At 44.1% G+C, this 17,769-nt stretch overlaps 1 protein-coding gene across 1 annotated transcript in view; it reads right to left on the minus strand.

Moving 5' to 3' along the window:
• Nucleotides 1-17,769, minus strand: part of TMTC1 (transmembrane O-mannosyltransferase targeting cadherins 1) — a gene marked incomplete at its 5' end in the record, with an annotated part of 145,358 nt that overhangs the window by 19,093 nt on the left and 108,496 nt on the right. The window contains 2 exons of the mRNA XM_081878877.1: nt 1,641-1,749; nt 10,152-10,295. Of these exons, the coding sequence (XP_081735003.1) occupies nt 1,641-1,749; nt 10,152-10,295 (253 nt within the window). The remainder of the gene's footprint in view (nt 1-1,640; nt 1,750-10,151; nt 10,296-17,769) is intronic.

Below are 17,769 nucleotides of genomic sequence, written 5' to 3' on the forward strand. Positions count from 1 at the left end.
AGATCTAATAAGACATTGGGGCTCCCCTGTAGCTACTGAGAGAAGATACTTTCCTCATCTATTTACAACTGAGCCAATGCTGCTCCTCCCACAATGTGGACACCATGTTCACATGCTACAAAGTTGTGGGGAAGGACCTTTCAATGGTTCTGGGAGCAATGGCAACCCCAACCATGAGGTTCATCCAGTTCAACCCCCAAAACCCTGAGATTAATAGTCTCGTGCTCTACCAACTGAGCTATCCACTTGCAGCACATCTATTGCCCTGGACCATTTTTAAAATTAAAAGTTGATGAGTCAGTGAAGACCCGTATATTTTATTTATTGATCAAATTTCTATATCGCCTTTCATCCAAGGATCACAGGGTGGTTCACAAGTGACCCAAACCTTTGATTCTAACAGTTCACCAAACTATTCTTTACTGATGCTTCATGTTATTACCTCCTCAGATGAGATAATGTCTTGAGGGAACAGGCAGATCGAGAATGAGCCTCTCCTATTACCTTTTCTATCGTTGTCGCAGACAAGAAGTTTACTGCTGCTAGGGGACAACTGTTTTTGACTCGCAACCTCTTTGACTCAATATTAGTTATTGCTCTAATGGCCTTATGACCGGTGCTCCACAGTATTGAAAATCCATACTCTTTAAGTCTGTTGTCACTGAGAGCAATTAATTTCGTTTATTCTCTGGAGGTGGTTCAAAATGAAGACAGCCTTACTCATGCCCCACCTGCAAAGAGGAAAAATCAGTATGCGGCACTGGCTCCCAACTCTGCATGCGATGATAAAGCAACCCAGCATCAGAATCCCAAAGGCAAAGCCCTGGTTTCCTTATCCTTGCACTATTTTCCATATGGCCTTATCAACCTACGTAGATGTAACAGTCTACCTACAGTGAATGAGAGAAAGGATGCCTGCCTACGACAGTGCTTTTATTGACATAAGCATTAATTTTCCATAAGTAAACATAAATAAATGAAAACATTTCAGAGATGCTTCTGACATGTTTTACATATTTGCAAAATGGGCACCTGCCTCATTGGGACAGGCAAGAGGTATATCTTCAAAAGTTGTACGCTGTTTGCCAACCCTAACACTAACCCTATAACCCTTTGCATGCACAAAGTCCACATTCAGTCCCAGGTATTATCTAACTAGGGCTGGGAAATATTCTCTTGCCAGATATTGCAAGTCTGTGCAAATAGTACTGAGATACATGAGCCACAAACGACAGCTTCCCATGTTGTACGTGCAGCAAGGAACACATGAATGTGCCTAACATCCCTTGGCGTGCATGAGACTTTTGGTGGGCGATTATGCAAGTTTAGCAGCTGTTGCCTCCACAGCTCCATGCCTCTCCTGAGCAACAGAATAGAAAAAAAAAATTATAGAATACAGAGGGGGGACCACCACAATATAAAATGCATCATTTCTACAGGTGGTATAATTCAGGTACAGAAACCGACACACAACTGGGGCTAGGTTAGTATAGAATTGCCTTAATTTTTAACAATTTCATGGTTTTTTCCTGCGTGGAAAGTAGACATCTCTTATCACAGGCATGTGTCCAACAGAGCTGAAAATTAGCATTAGTATACAGTACAAAGCATAGGTGGTGAACTGGAATGGAACTGGTTACCTGTTCAGCCAACAGTGAAGCGAGGCTGGAGTAAGCATCTGCAAAATCTGGTCCATACTGAATGGAATCTCTCAGTAAGAGAACAGCTTCTTCCTTCTTCCCCCGGGACCTGTAAGTCATAGGAATTTGGATGGGGGAGAGAGAAAGCAGTTCTCTTAACAACTTTCTCAGCTCACCAATTGATTAAAAATACCGTTAACAGACTCGAAAGTGCCTGTCTTCTCCTTTTCAGAAAGGGCTAGATAATTAAATTTTCTTCTATCAGCGTCTCCTGGGGCAATATCATATTGCACAGCCTGACAGCACAAAGAGGAGTGGGAGCAGCCACTGGATATGAGCTACGTTGTGGTGCCTTGGCACCTGCTGGCAACATTTTCTGTAGCCTGCTGGGCAGCACATGCAATCCCTACAAAAGCCCCTTCCCTCCCTTGTCAGCACTTCTTTCCATTTGCTATTGTATCGGGGCAACACAAATCTCCCAGGGAACCTGAGTGAAGCAAACCAGGCTGATGGAAAACTCAAAATACTGGAGGTGGGGGGAGAGATGAGGATCTGCATAAGGAACTTTGTGGTTCTCACTGTGAATCGTGCAACCCAATCTTCTCAGTTTCTGACTGGTACTCCAGGAAGGAGGCAGAGGGAATCGTTTTTCTCTACTTCTGAAACTCCACATAAACTAGAGATGCTTAGCAGTCTAATTTTACATGCTGGTTCTCCATATGTGTTCCGGCGTCATGCTGAGAGGAAGAGGACCGCAGTGAGCTGGGTTGGTGTCGTTAAAACATATAGCTAGTCAAATCGCACATTGCACATTTAAAGCAAATTTATATGGCTTCTCCCAAAGAATCCTGAGAACTGTAGTTCACCTGCCACAGAGCTACAATTCCCAGCACCCACCACAGGCTACAGTTCTCAGGCTTCTTTGGGTATCTGGGGTTAAAGCTAGACTTTATGACATATATGTGGCCGAAGTTGAAAATGACAGCTCTGTGCCACCTCCTCTCTCTTCTCTGTAACATTTTATTAATAAAGAATACAGTATTATTCTGAGAATGTGACTTCATCATGCTTCACGTGTTTTGTATTACTATAGACATTACTGCGGGGGAGACACTGGGCAGCTGCTTTCAGAAGCAGACAGGCCTCTCTTGTGTCCTAGCCTCAGTACACCTGCAGCCGCCATTTCCTGTTTAAAAGGAGTAAAACTGAAACAGAAAACATTGTGCCCAGCTATGCAGATAGGTCAACTTATATACATCAGAGCCTACTGCATGTAAATCTGACAACAAAGGAAAACACATTGAAAGTCATACACTGCCAAGTGCAAATGTATAACCTGGGAGGGGAAAGTTTGTGGTTTCTTTCAGATGCTCATGCCAACCTTAGCTAACAGCTCCAGATGCTGGCGGAATATTGATGTACTGTGGAAAAAGGAGCTGGCAGGCCCAAAGCACGTTCAGTAATGACAAACCATAGTTTATTGTTACGATTAAATGCAGCTAGTGTCATTTTGATAAACGCTAACTCTACAAGGATCCAGCGTAGGATGCCTACCTTCTTTTGGCTTTCCACCTGTTCCAAGTTATTACTGTCCATAAATTCCACTGTGGTCCACCTTTTAAAAAATCAGCTGCAATATTTGCCTTCAGAATTGAAGTCCCTGAGAAGGGCAAACTACAAATTGCTTAGTGAGACCTGGGCCTCCCGTGAATCAGCAGGAGACGGCTCAACAAATGAAAAGTTCCCCAGAAGCACTGATTAAGGAGCACACTTGCCCTCTGGGAGCCATTAGCTTTAATATCTTGGACTAAAGTCATTTACTGGTAGTCTCTCTCTCCCTCTCTACTTCTGACTCCCATATCTATAAAATCAGCACAGGGCATGGTAAGCTCAAACAGGCCCCCCTTTTTTTTTCATGTCTGAGGTTGCCATAGGGAAAGGCAGGGATATAAAAGCGAAGAGAGGAGCATGATGAAGCTCAGCAGTAATTGAGGAAATAATGAGAGGGAAATGACACTGCTTCTGTCACTGCCTGCCCATGCCGCCATCTTGGCTGCTCATGACTGAAGAGCATAATATGACATTGGACTCCCTATCGGTTGTCTCCCAGTCTGTGTGTGAGGAAGGCTTTCTAAAGTTAGATGCAAACATGTGCAAACAAAGCACTAACAGGCATGTAAAGGAAAATGGCTGAGGGAATCATTTTGAGTGTTGAAGTGCCCTTCTGTTCAGCCATTTTCCCTCCATCTCAGCTGTCTTAGCTTTATGGCATACATTTCTATGTAATGAGCAGTCTTCCTCTCAGACTTCCAAAGCCAGGGATTTTACTCCTTGAGGGCCATTTCCCAGAGCGTATTTTAAACCAGCTGGAGCAGGCTCACAAGCAACTCCCACATTTAAAAATGCAACGAGGGATTGGTTTGTGTGTGTGTGCTGCTTCAAGAAAAACTATATACACGGATGCTTCAGCAAAACATTTTCTTTTTTAGAAGTTGGTCTGTGTGCATAGACCCTTCCCATACCTACTTCCAAAAAAGAGACAACTATGCCAGAACGTGTCCCTTCATCTCCTGCTTCCAATGTAGAACATGGGAAGAGGCCACAGCACAGTAACAGAGCATATTCTTCTCCTGAAAATGGTCCCATGTTCAGCCCCTGGCACCTCCAGTTAAAAGGATCCAGTAGCAAGTGAGAGGAACGACTTTTGCCAGAGAACCCGTTCTTTGTCAGAACGGACAATACCGAGCTGGATGCACAAATGCAGAAGGTACAAGGCTTTGAACCAACTCACTTGTTCTGCAGGTTCCCTTCAATGTACTACTCTTTGCTTGTAATACATTGTATGTACAAGGGATGGGAATACAGAATAATCCTTTTTCTGGGTAAGCAGCTTCGCAAGTAACCTGTGGCCCTCCAGATGTTACTGAACTACAACTTCCATCAGCCTATAACCCCTACTTTACACTTACAAAATAACTGTTATCAGAAAATTAATGGCACACTAAAGTACAGACAATACACCTGCATCTTTAAACACCCATGGCTCAAGCAGGTGCAGATACCTGGTTGTTTAACACTTGGTATGTCATCTACATTTTCATGATAGACTACCCAGAACAGTTATGTCTGCTGCATACATTTTCATGATGCATAAAATCAGGGGTGCACTCAACAACACAGACAAGCTATCATCTCTTTTTTTTTTAAAATAAGCTGGGAAATTTAGAAGATCATATTTGTGGCTTTGCAAATATTATATATTGCCCCACCACCACCACTCAGTTTTACAGCAGGGACATTTCTTTCTTTATAAAGCAGCAGATAGCTAACCTACTGCTCTCCAGAAGCTGCGCAACCCCAACTCCCATCAGCCCCAGTAATAATGGTCACTAACTAGAGGTGGTGGCAGTTGTAGTCTAGCAACATAGGAAGGACCATAGGTTAGGCATCTCTGGTGAACAACAGTTGCTTTGGGGAAGGAATGGCACAGTACAATATTACATGTGAAAAGGATCTTACATGTGAAAAGGATCTAGGAGTCTTGGTTGACCACAAACTTGACATGAGCCAACAGTGTGACGCGGCAGCTAAAAAAGCCAATGCAATTCTGGGCTGCATCAATAGGAGTATAGCATCTAGATCAAGGGAAGTAATAGTGCCACTGTATTCTGCTCTGGTCAGACCTCACCTGGAGTACTGTGTCCAGTTCTGGGCACCACAGTTCAAGAAGGACACTGACAAACTGGAACGGGTCCAGAGGAGGGCAACCAAAATGGTCAAAGGCCTGGAAACGATGCCTTATGAGGAACGGCTAAGGGAGCTGGGCATGTTTAGCCTGGAGAAGAGGAGGTTAAGGGGTGATATGATAGCTATGTTCAAATATATAAAAGGATGTCACATAGAGGAGGGAGAAAGGTTGTTTTCTGATGCTCCAGAGAAGCGGACACGGAGCAATGGTTCCAAACTACAAGAAAAAAGATTCCACCTAAACATTAGGAAGAACTTCCTGACAGTAAGAGCTGTTCGACAGTGGAATTTGCTGCCAAGGAGTGTGGTGGAGTCTCCTTCTTTGGAGGTCTTTAAGCAGAGGCTTGACAACCATATGTCAGGAGTGCTCTGATGGTGTTTCCTGCTTGGCAGGGGGTTGGACTCGATGGCCCTTGTGGTCTCTTCCAACTCTATGATTCTATGATTCTATGAATATTGAAACTAACTTATCGAAGCCCTGTCAAATGAAGGGCTATGCACCTTCCCCTATCCTGCTGAATAATGAAAGGTCAGCTAACTTGTCAATTTATAGATCATCAACTGAGGCCCTTCCTCATGCGCCTCCTCCACAAGAGGGTGGCAATAGGAGAACGGGCCTTTTCTGTGGTGGCCCCCCGCTTGTGGAATGCACTCCTCCAGGAAACTCGCCTTGTGCCTTCATTACATATATTTAGGCGCCAGGCAAAAATATCCCTCTTCTCCCAGGTCTCTGGCTAATTAAACAATCTATGGCCTTTTAAACTGTTTTGGGGGGGTTATTGTTTTTGTTTGTCACCATGTTATGTATTTTTCTGTTTTCATACTGCAAACCACCCTGTGATCCTTGGATGCAGGGCGCTACAGAAATGTAATAAATGAATAAAAATTCAAATTAAAGCATCTGAGGTCACCGGCTTGAATATCTGTGGAACATTTCAGTGACATGGAAAATTGATGACTGCTCTGGCAAAAGATTTGGCAAGAGTGAAGGAAATGCCAGTATCAGAAGTTAAAGGATTAAGAAACCCACTCAGCAGCAGTAAAAAAATCTTTATTACCCACAGGCATGCTTCTTGAGCACCATGTAGTCCTCTCAATTATCCTCTTTTTTTTGTTAATGGCTTTTTATTATTATTTGAACAGAGAACAATGTGCATTTTTAAAAGAGATAATAAAAAGATTATAGCATCCCTTATGTGGCAGCCTCAATTACATATGTTGCTCTGGCCCCATTCCAGACAGAGGCTCCGTTTTAGGCAAAGAAGCAGCTGACATACAATTGTACACAATCAGTCATTACAATCAAGACTAGATAAATGTGGTCCAGTAGACAGGAAGTTGGATTTAGATTCGGAAGTCTGCCTCTGCTACATTGGCTTGTTTGGACCTAACACTAAATTATGGTTTATAAAGTATGGGAATGAGCCTTGGGCTTACATGCTGGTGCAGTAGCTTACTCAAGAACAAACACTGGCCCTTTTCAGATGTAATGATAAAACATAGTTTAGCCACACAGGAACAAGCCTTAGAGTGACACCCCCACCCCTCTGGTGTGGTCACAAGGAAGAAATTAGAAGTTGCCACTGCCTGGTTTCAACTAACCAGATTTTCTTGTTACATCTGAACTGGGAATTCTGGTTAGTTTAAATTCTGGTTTGTTGAAACAAGCCAGAATCATAAAGTGTAGCTTGTTCTTAGCTTGTTTCAATAAACCATGGTTTAAACCAACCACAGTATCCCCCCATTGCCATCCACCTCTGGGAACATTCTAGGCTGTTGCCTGGCTCACAACCCAGTGAGGGTTCTGTGAAGGCAATGATGGTATTAGCAGGCTCTTTCACATGGGATACAGGGCCACCACACCTCGCACAATGGTGCCTGTCTGAAAGGGGGATGCTTCTTGTTCCCACTTACACACATACATTTCCACAGTGTGCAGCTGCTGACACATGCAACTAGTATCTCCATGGAATTTTTCCTGGGTTTTGATCCTGCTAGCATTTCCCGAGGCCTACTAGTGCAGGCTATCGGTTCTGCTGAACAGGGCAACTGTCTTTCAGTGTTAAGTTTCCCATCTGCTTGGTCCACTATATGAAAGAGTTGAGGATGAAACACAAGCACATGATTGCACAACACACTGCAAAGTCAAGCAGCATATAAACATTATTTAGCAGTAGTCCAGAGAATTATGGGCTACGAAGCTCTTCCTGCCTGTGACCGAGGGACCTGCTGCATGGGGGGCGGGGGATCACTCAGAGTATGTGTTTGTTTCCTGAGGGCAAGATGTATATTGCAGGAAAACAAAGAACCTGGCTGGCTATACTTCCTACCTTTTCTAAATTCACTGAGTGACCTCCTGCCAGCAGCTGCTGGGGCAGAACCAGGAACCTCCAGATCTGTGCTCTGCTGCCCTATAAACAGTTCCCTGGTCTATGATACCTTTTCACAGTTCACTCAGCCCATCTTGTCTGTTGGATTTCCCTGACCTACTAGGGCTTCTAAAGTCTCCCACTGCCTGGCTGTTAGACCCGGCTCCCATAAGGGCATGCAATGGACAATCACATCAAAATAAGAGAAGGGCATCATCTCCTCTGGACTGGAAACAAGCTGGGCTATTTTCTCTGTGTGAAAGAATATGGTTTATTTCTAAGCCATGCTGAATTTGAGTCACAGAAACCCTTGATCCCCCAAATCCCCACTTCTCCCCATAACACACGCCCAGTTTGGGCAGTAGCTCTCCAGCTGTGGGGAGACAGAAAGAGGGAGGTATCTCTCTCACTTCCTCTCCATTCTGCTACTGACACTGCAGTCATAACAAGGAGCTCCTAGTGTGCACTACAGACACCTGCCCACCTCCCATGCAGACTGGAGCTGTCTGGGAGCTCCAGTAAGAGATGCTGAAATTGGAGAAGGCAGAGGAAACAGAAGCAGCATTTTAATCAGAGAAAAGAAAGGAAGGCATGAAAGGGGACTCTGAGAAAGCAGGAAATTAATAGCCTTGCTGGGGAGAATAGGAAGCTGTGATTGCTAGGACTAAGCTACTAAAACTAAGTGATGTGGAATAAGATGGCAGAATTAACTGTAGCACTTCAGGTTGCAGGTGGAGGATTTTTATTTTTTTAAAAAGATGTTCAACTATGAAAAGTTTCTTGCAAGTAGAAAACTAGCACAGTTAGGAGAATGCTAATCTACAACAGGCATCCCCAACCTGTGGCCCTCCAGATGTTTTGGCCTACAACTCCCATGATCCCTAGCTAACAGGACCAGTGGTCAGGGATGGTGGGAATTGTAGTCCAAAACATCTGGAGGGCCAAAGGTTGGGGATGCCTAGTCTACAACCTCTTTCCCTTCATTATGTCTCAGTTTTCTTCTTATGAAGTTATCATTTGGGGGGGAGACTATGCAACCCTCAAAACTAGTATCCCCCTACCTGGACTCTCATGTGATATAGTCAATTCTATCACATTCTGCTTAATGAACTGCTCTGGCCAAAGGTAAGGAGAAAGAATGACAACTAGTTTTCCTTTACTCTTTCAAAGCTGCTCAAACTTTGCTGAATATTCATACATTAGGTGCCCCCTCCTCCAGGGCATCCTATCTCAAAATACAACAGAACAGAGAGCACTTTTTTTATTTTACACCAGGATGACCTTCTGCACTGATTCTCTTCCTCTTCACTCTTTATCACATAGGGAGGAAAAGAAAATGACATCACAAGTTTTCTTAAGAAGATAGCTGGAACCAGAGGAAGGAGGCGGTGGAGGAGGACTGGAAGAAATTTAAAGTGTATCTTGAGAATTGTTGTCAAATTAAGGACTGAAAAGATGTCGAGGGGTAAGAAATAAAGATTTACAGCTGTAAACTATAAACCATAGGGAAGAAGTTTTAAGGAGGTGATATGTAAAAATTGACTGAAGGGTTGCTAGAGAGAATTGTGAAATAAGGGTGCAGAACAGGAGAGGTATGGGGAAGTCTTCAAGTTTGTATGATCTGTGTTTTTTCTTTTTCTATGTTGTATTGTTATTTTTTCTTGTTATGTTTATGTTGTTATGTTTATGTTGTGAAAACTTAATAAAAATTATTATAAAAAAAAAAAAAACAAGAAGATAGCTGGAAACAAAGCCAAGGATTCGTAACACACTTCCGATCTAAATGCAGTATCTAGTCCAGAGATGGGCCCTAAGGCAAAACTAGAAAACTGGAAGTGGTTTTGTTTTCACTGCAAAAGGGAAAATGCAGCTAGCCAGAAATATTTTATCTGAAACAAATGTACTGATTACAGGGTAACTCTCTCTGGAAACATAGATCATTACGACTGATGGTTATCAGAATGCACATGGGAGCCAAGTATCCAAAAGTTAATCATAAACACAACTCCCTCAGTTCTGAAATTCCAAGTCATCTAAGCTCCAGTGATATATTTGTGAAACAGTTTGGGCATGCTCTCAGATGCAACATGGAACCTGCAGAGCTCCAGATGTTTCTGGACACCAACTCCCATCATCCCAATGCTATCTGGGTCTGATGGGAACTGGAGTCCAGCAATATCTGGAGGGCTCAGAGGTTGCCCAGCAGTGTACTTAGCAAAGAAGTGGTTGACTAGAAGTTGTAACAATATGCATTTGAATAATTAAGACTTACCTGGGGCTGAAGAAGCTTCTGAGGACTCAAACATCCTCCCAAGCCAGTCAGACCTGGCTTTGATTTTCAAGAACCATTTTCTAATTTTAAACCTACAGGGGACTGAATGAGACCATAACCTACTTGAGCAGATTTCCAAGATTGAAGAGGGCCCGGTTGTGCTGTGGATTCAGCTGGAGGGCTCTGCTGTAGTATTCCTTTGCCTCTGCCAAGTCTTTGGTCAATGTCCCAAGGTTGTTCAGGGCACTTGCATGACGTGGGTACAACCTGAGGGTACAAGAAGGAAGTTGATTGTCTTGTTGTGGTTCGAGGACCCGACCCCCGCAATGTGGAATGAATACACAAGGACACGTGATATAAGGTTAATGGGCAAGAAAAGGCCACAACTTTATTGATTACAGCAGTGATAAGGTATTGGCTTAGGCATTGGATGTCTAAAACAAGTGGGTTTATTCACCAGTAGGTGGAGCCTGTTGATGCTAATCCAACTATAGGCTCTCCCCTGATGTCACCGAGGGTCGTGCCATGGCCTCGCGCCAAGCAGGCATCGGACAGAGTACACGACCACCAGATTTCTTTAACGGAATACCCAAAAATTGAAGGCATAGGCGATGGCCACACCTAGCTCTTCGACACACCACAACACATTATTCCAATGCCTAAACGCCACCCAAGCCAAAAAAGGCTCGCCGCCAATACCATCACAGCTGCAACCAATCCCAAATACTGCTGATGACGCTATCTAGCCAAATGTCGTTCCCCGTGTCTGAGAGATGCACCCCATCATTCCGGTATAAGGCCTGGTCGCCAATCCGGATACGGTCATGATATATGACTCGGCCATTCATAAAGCGCACCCAACGGGCCACTGCCCGATTTACGAGTTTCCTGGTTTTTTCGATGGCCATACAGTCCTGCGCACCGCGCCAAACAATTCTCTTCAGGAAGGAGGACCAGAACACAAGGAACTAAGGCCCTGAGCTTGAAGGGAGTGGAGGCTGGGTGACTCACGACGAGACGATGGAGAGGAGAATGAGGCCGAGGAGGGGCTGGCGCCACAGCACATAGGCTGCTGAACACGCCCCCTCGGAGGCACCTGGTTGGGTGCCTGCCGATGGGCATGGGTGCCAGCCAGGTGAGTGGGGGAGGCAGGGGGCTACCGCCCCCTGCTAGGGGCGGAGCTCAGGCTCCCGCCCACAACCACTCCCCTCTCTTCCAGGGAGGAGAGTCTTTGTAAACAAAGGAGGCCATCAAACCCATTTCAACACAAGCCTCCACTCTTGCAAACCCTAAAGCTGTTCCAGCCCAGTTACTTCCCTGCTTCAGTGTGCAATCCCATACATTGTTACTTAGAAGTAAATGTGTTCAATGAGGCTTAGTCCCAGGTAACTGAGCATAGGACATCAGCCCTTATATGCAAGTATATGAAAGTGAATAACACTAGTTGCTTGGATGCAACAGAAGACTGCTATTGCCGGCCATGTCCTGCTCGTGGGCTTCTCATGGATATCTCGATGGTCACTGGCTACTGTGCAAAGCAGGATGCAAGACAAGGTTGGCCTTTGTCCAGATGCAAGAGGGCTCTTTTTAAGTTCTTATGACATCAGAATGTCTGCTCCTCCTCTGCCACCGTTGCCTGTTGGTGAGGCCCTCAGTATGCCCTCTCCCTCTGTGCTTGATCTAGGCAGCCACCCAGAGAGGACACTGTTCCATCCTGTCACTCTCCTCCATGTTCACATGCTCAGAGAGGATGGGCTAGCAACTGGAATTTCGCAAGAGCAAGACAACAGGAAGAGAAGGCACAGCAAGGCCAGGCAGCTCCAGGGTTGGCAGCAATGATGGCAAGCCAAACCTAAGCTTCTCCCATTTTGGTGCAGGGTTAGGTCCTTGACCACTGGGCATGCTGATTGGAGGTGGCAGTCCAATACATCTGGAAGGCACAAGGTTGGGGGAAGCTTCCCAAAACATCACATTTCAAAGGAGTTTGCCAGGGGATTACTGGGGCTCCATTCCTACTCTGCCTTTTTTTTAAGGGGAGAATCTGCCTGACGTGATCTTGCATCCCGATTATGGGACAGGATACAGCCTTCATTCTAATCTACAGCTCCGGTGCCTGAAAGGAGAAACAGCCTGTTTACAGTTAATCCTGTCGGCTTTATTACGAAATACAGCTTTCCCATTTGGAGTCTTTCTGAAAACACACATGCGCAGGCACATGCACAACGGTATATATGTCACCGGTAATGGCAACCATCTGCAAGCAATATCTCTCTTGCTATGTATCTCATTAGGCACAAACTCCTCTTCGCTTCACCTAATCAAGTGCCAAGTGCTGCATTATTTATGAAAGAAAGCTGAATTTCATTAACACTCTCACTGGGGCATCCAGTTTTTTGTTTTATTTTTGTTTTATTTTTTAAAAAACCCAATCAATTTCCCCATCTTTCTGAAATCCTAGGCATTTGCGTTAAGAACTTCCATCTCCTTCACAATTATAGCAAAAGGCTCAAAACAGTGCAATTCATTATGCCACTGGAAAAAGAAATGGAAGTAATACTTTAAATCAGGTTCAGCTTTGATTTCTGTACACAAGAAAAGCAGGATGGGGGGGGGGCAGAATGAATTATTCAGAAGACTCCTTCAATGGTGCCACTGCAATTGTCAGAATAAATTTAGGCAGCCTGGCCTTGAACTATTAGAAGTACCACATACACTGCACAAAACTTCCAGTATCAATTATTGTCGCAGTCCTCCCCACACCATTGTTGCTAGAGAAAAGAAGTATCTTTGGCTGCCAAAGAATGGCGAATTGTAGCTTCAACACAAAAAAGATGTCAAGCAGAAATGGATTTTAAATTTTTAGAGAACTATTAAATGTTCTTCTATCTGAGACACTTAAAAGTTTTTTCTCCATTGCTGTTTGACATCTCAGTTAAACTGGTGGTGGCAAGGCAATGCCAAACTCAACCAGGGTGGAAGGGAGAAAGGAGGAACTTGTTGCCATGGATACCATCTACAATCAAGCAAATATACTGTATTAATTCATCTTTCGTTTGTGTCAGGAAGCCGCTTAGGAAGCTCTGCAGTGAGAACGGGCTGTGGAACTGGCCAAAGTTTAAAGGAGCTCTGAATTTAGGTCAAAAGCCAGGCTAATGTTAAAAACGAATGCTTATGAGGTTGTCAGTTTTCAATGGTGAACAAGTAGTTTAGGCTGGAACTCAGGCAATGGGCAATATCCAGAGCTGGTCTGCAGAAAAGGGCAGGAACACAGATAAGCATACAGTGGAGCGGAACAGTTAACTGGTATTGCAATGTTAGGCAAGAAGAATAAGAATAACAGAACTGTAAGAATGGAAGGGATTCCCAAGGGCTATTTAGTGGGGTCACCTGGGGCTTTGGAGTACGTTGTCAGCAATATGCTGATGACACACAGCTCTACTTCTCCTTTACATCTGCTGGTGAGGCAGCAGAAGTGCTGGACCAGTGTCCTGCCTCACTAATGGACTGGATAAGGATTGAGGCACTGTTAATGGGTGGTTCCCTAGTTTGGATGGATGGGAGACTGCCTGCTCTTGATGGGGTTACACTTCCTCTGAAGAAGCAGATATGCAGCTTGGTGATACTTCTAAATCCATTGCTGTCACTTGAGGCTAAGGTGGCCTCGGTGGCACAAAGTGCTTTCCATAAGCTTGGGTGACCCAGCTGCTCCCCTATGTGGACAGGGATAACCTAACTGCTGCCGTCTATGCTCTGGTAACCTCTAGGTTAGATTACTGCAACATGTTATACGTGGAGCTGCCTCTGAAGATGGTTTGGAAACTTCAGCTGGTGCAGCATCCAGTGGCCTGGTTACTCACGAGGGCAAGCATGAAAAGGGAATATGGTAGCCTTCTTTACTCCGTCCCAAACCCCTCCCCCATCCTTTTTGTGTAATGACAGGGATTTAGAAATGTAGCAGTAGCATGCCGGATTTCTCAAGAGGACTATTGCAAACCTGTTTTCATACTAGCACTTTTTAGAAAAGAAAACCAACAAGGAAGAAAGCAAGCAAGCGCAAGAATAACAAACCCATTCCTTCACTTTCGGATGCTTCCAGACAGGGGTTTGATATTGTAAACAGCTTGTTCAGATATTGCAAATGAAGATTTTTTTAAAACATCGGATTTCCCCCAGAGAGGAGTATTATGGATTAAACAGAGGGAGACACAAGCGGCCATTTTTATGCCAACAATGTTGGATGAATGCTGCAAGATGAGGAACATCCATCCCACAATGAACACCCATCTGAAAGCACTCTTTATGTTAAAAGCTAGGCAGGTGTTTGGACTGGGGGGTGGGGGGAGTCTGTTTAAAAGCTAATCAGGAAAAGAACTGGGTAGGGCTTCCATGGAAAAAGTAGTTTACTTATACTGGACCATGTCAAGGCCGGTTTGTATGAACCTGTGCATGGGGTGGGTGGGTGTTTGTATGTGTGTTTCCCCATGTGAGTCCAGCCCAGTTATAAGTGTGGCATTAAGCCTCTGCAAACCTGAAGTGATTGCACTGGGGCCATCCCCAAGTGTGAATGACTCAGCCCTTTTATTTAACAGCTCCCTAAACTCGTGTAGGTGTTTAAATCACTGCCTCCTTTCACCCATAGGGAAAGGACAGAACATCACAAAGATCTCTCTTTATAACATTACAAGGAGCACAACAACATATCCACTGTGTCGTCCTGGTTATGTAAGACCTGAAATACTGCGTGACTACCGCACCCTTGTCTTGGCATCCTGAGTTGTGTCAATCAAGGACTCTTCAAAGGGTGGAGTGGTTGATTCCTCCCTGTACAATCGAGTTGGGGGTTTTCAACACCAAATGCAGTACGCAACTATCTCCGTCAGCTCAGTTGGGGTTCTCTTAAAGTAAAGGTAAAGGGACCCCTGACCATTAGGTCCAGTCGTAACCGACTCTGGGGTTGTGGCACTCATCTCACTTTATTGGCCGAGGGAGTTGGCGTACAGCTTCCGGGTCTAAGCCGCTTCTGGCAAACCAGAGAAATGCCGTTTACCTTCCCACCGGAGCGGTACCTATTTATATACTTGCACACTTTTGATGTCCTTTCGAACTGCTAGGTGGGCAGGAGCAGGGACCGAACAACGGGAGCTCACCCCGTCGCGGGGATTCAAACCGCCAACCTTCTGATCGGCAAGCCCTAGGCTCTGTGGCCTAGGCTCTGTGGCCACAGCGCCACCCGCGTCCCTTGGGGTTCTCTTAGGCAGCACTATAATGTCCAGCCTGCCTTGATTCCCCAGCACAATATACATTCATGAATAACGGGCCCCAGTCTGCTGTGGATGCCTTTGCAATGAGACAGAATTCCAGCAGCCTCTTCTCCTCTGGCATTGATGATGAACAGAGTCCCTAGCCTTTTTTTAATGGCCCTCTGTTTTGCCCCCATATTCAGGTAATCTGAACCATATCCACAGCCTTCACAGCCCCTCCCAACTTTACAGCAGTTTCTAAATTGACATCCCATGGTAGGTATGATGAGGTAGGAGAGAAAGCAGCCATGTAATATGGGAGGGAGAGGAAAGTGGTGAGCTGAGCCATAGGATTACTAAATATAATACCTTAACACCAGGCTACACCTTCCCGTTCTTTAAAATAACACCCACACAAAAACAGCAGAGGATCCAGTTTCCTTCAAAGCTTCTCCATGAGATTTTTAAAATTTATATTTGAAACCAGCGTGTCTGGGTTCATTTAAACTTCATTAAATCTCTCTCTGCCTTTACACTCTGAACGCTTTTCAGCAAAGGGCTGCAGGTGACCTTGGATACCATCTGGGATTTATTTCTGCAAAGAATTAAAGTGCCAACACCTTTAGTCAACTTCTGTTTTTGTTGTTCCCTTTTTTTTTTTTACAAGAACTCAAAATGTTCTCGGCTGCTTCATTTATGAGAGCCATAGCTACCCTTGTTCCTAGCGCATCAAGTACTATTATGGGACCTGGATTAGTCTTTTGGAATCATTTACTGGAGTTTGGCCTTGGTTTGATTTTACGTGTGATTGCACCAATATTCCTTTTGTGCCATGTTTTACTGAACTGTCCCTGTGCATTGGTAAATAAGCACATAGAAAGAATCCAGACACAACCTATGCAGAATTATATCAAGGTTCCCTCTTTTCTTTTTGTGCTATATATCAGTGAAACACCCACATAAGAATCTTAATGCAATCATGTGTATGATCACATTAGGAATGCTTTTTACCAGTGACACACCCACATATACATAGCAGTCTGTACAAAATTCAGAAACTAAACCAAACCTTAGAAATGGGAGATTTCTGATGCACAAATTCCACTTCAGAGACACTGGAAGCTGCTTTATACTAAATCAGGCAGTTGATTCATCTGGTCCATCTAGCTGAGTAATTGTTTCTACACTGACTTAAGAGCATCTCTCCAGTGTTTCAGAGGGAGATATCCAAGTCCTATCAGGGATGCCAGGTCTTCAACTTTGGATCTTCTGCATACTCTGCCAATGAGCATCGGCCCTTTTTGGGTGATTTGGAATTCCAAAATCAAATGATAAATTGGCTATTTCAGAAGTATCCCTACACTGCTGTAGTACTTTGAAGATTAAGATGGAAAAAAGTAATCCTGTCTAAGGCTAGAATCTCATTGAAAGCTTCATGGAACTCCTAAACTACAAGTGAACATTTCCTCATTTTCAGCATTGGAAAAAAATGTGTGTGCCATCTCTGTCTCTCACGTCAAAAGAGAATGGGACAATGCTGAGCTCTGTGTATACATTTCTGTCCCATCCTGTGTTCATCACAACAGCACTGTTTCTATTCTGCTACAGACTGGCTTCTGCTAAAACCAACATTGTTCACATCACTATGACCAAAACTAATATAATTTATTACATAATCATTTTCAATGGAAGGGAAACATTAAAAACAATGCAGAAAATAATGCCCTTGTTTACATTACATTTGGGAACTATAAAGTCGATTTCTGTTCCTGACCTCCAATGAATTTCAGCAATTTCTGCTCCTTCACAGATTACTGTGAAGAAGATCTTCATACCTAGCTTTATCCCAATGTGTGGATTTCCCAATCTACTAGTCACTAGCACAGATTTCAGGAGAGGGGACATCAAGATGATCTGGAGTTGCTCAGCACCCAGAATGCTTTATGAGTAGTTGCCAGGAAATCATCACCATCATCATAGTCACTACTTCACTTTGGTCAAAATGTGGGATAGAGAGGTGACTGTGGTTACCCATGAGAATCATCCTAATGTCTTCCAACCCAGCTTCAGGGGCAATTGGCTCATTGGTCTACCAAAACACCAATGACAAGGATGAATAGATAAGAAGAGCGCAGATGGCAGAAAACCTGAGCCAAATTTTAAAAAGTTCACTAATTTGCTGTGCAACTGAAGACATACAGAAAGCTGGTGTCCTTGCACCGATGCTTATAATAATGTTTAAGAGGCATTACATTGCAGTAGCTCTTCCTTAAGTAAAAGCTATTATAGCTTCAGAGATGTTAAGTACCTCAATGGTGTGCAGAAGGACTTTATATATTGGAGCAAAGAAAATGTATGAAAATTGTATGTGTAAATCTAGGTCCCAACATTTGGGCTTAAGCTAATGTTTCTCCTATTTTTATGAGCACTCCAAATCTGCAGTCTAGAAAAAGTTCCTGTGCTGTGCAATCCTATGCATGTTTACTCAGAAGTAAGATTTG

Source organism: Podarcis erhardii (assembly GCF_964252035.2).
Source record: "Podarcis erhardii genome assembly, chromosome: 10".
In the NCBI taxonomy this organism is placed as follows: Eukaryota; Metazoa; Chordata; class Lepidosauria; order Squamata; family Lacertidae; genus Podarcis; species Podarcis erhardii.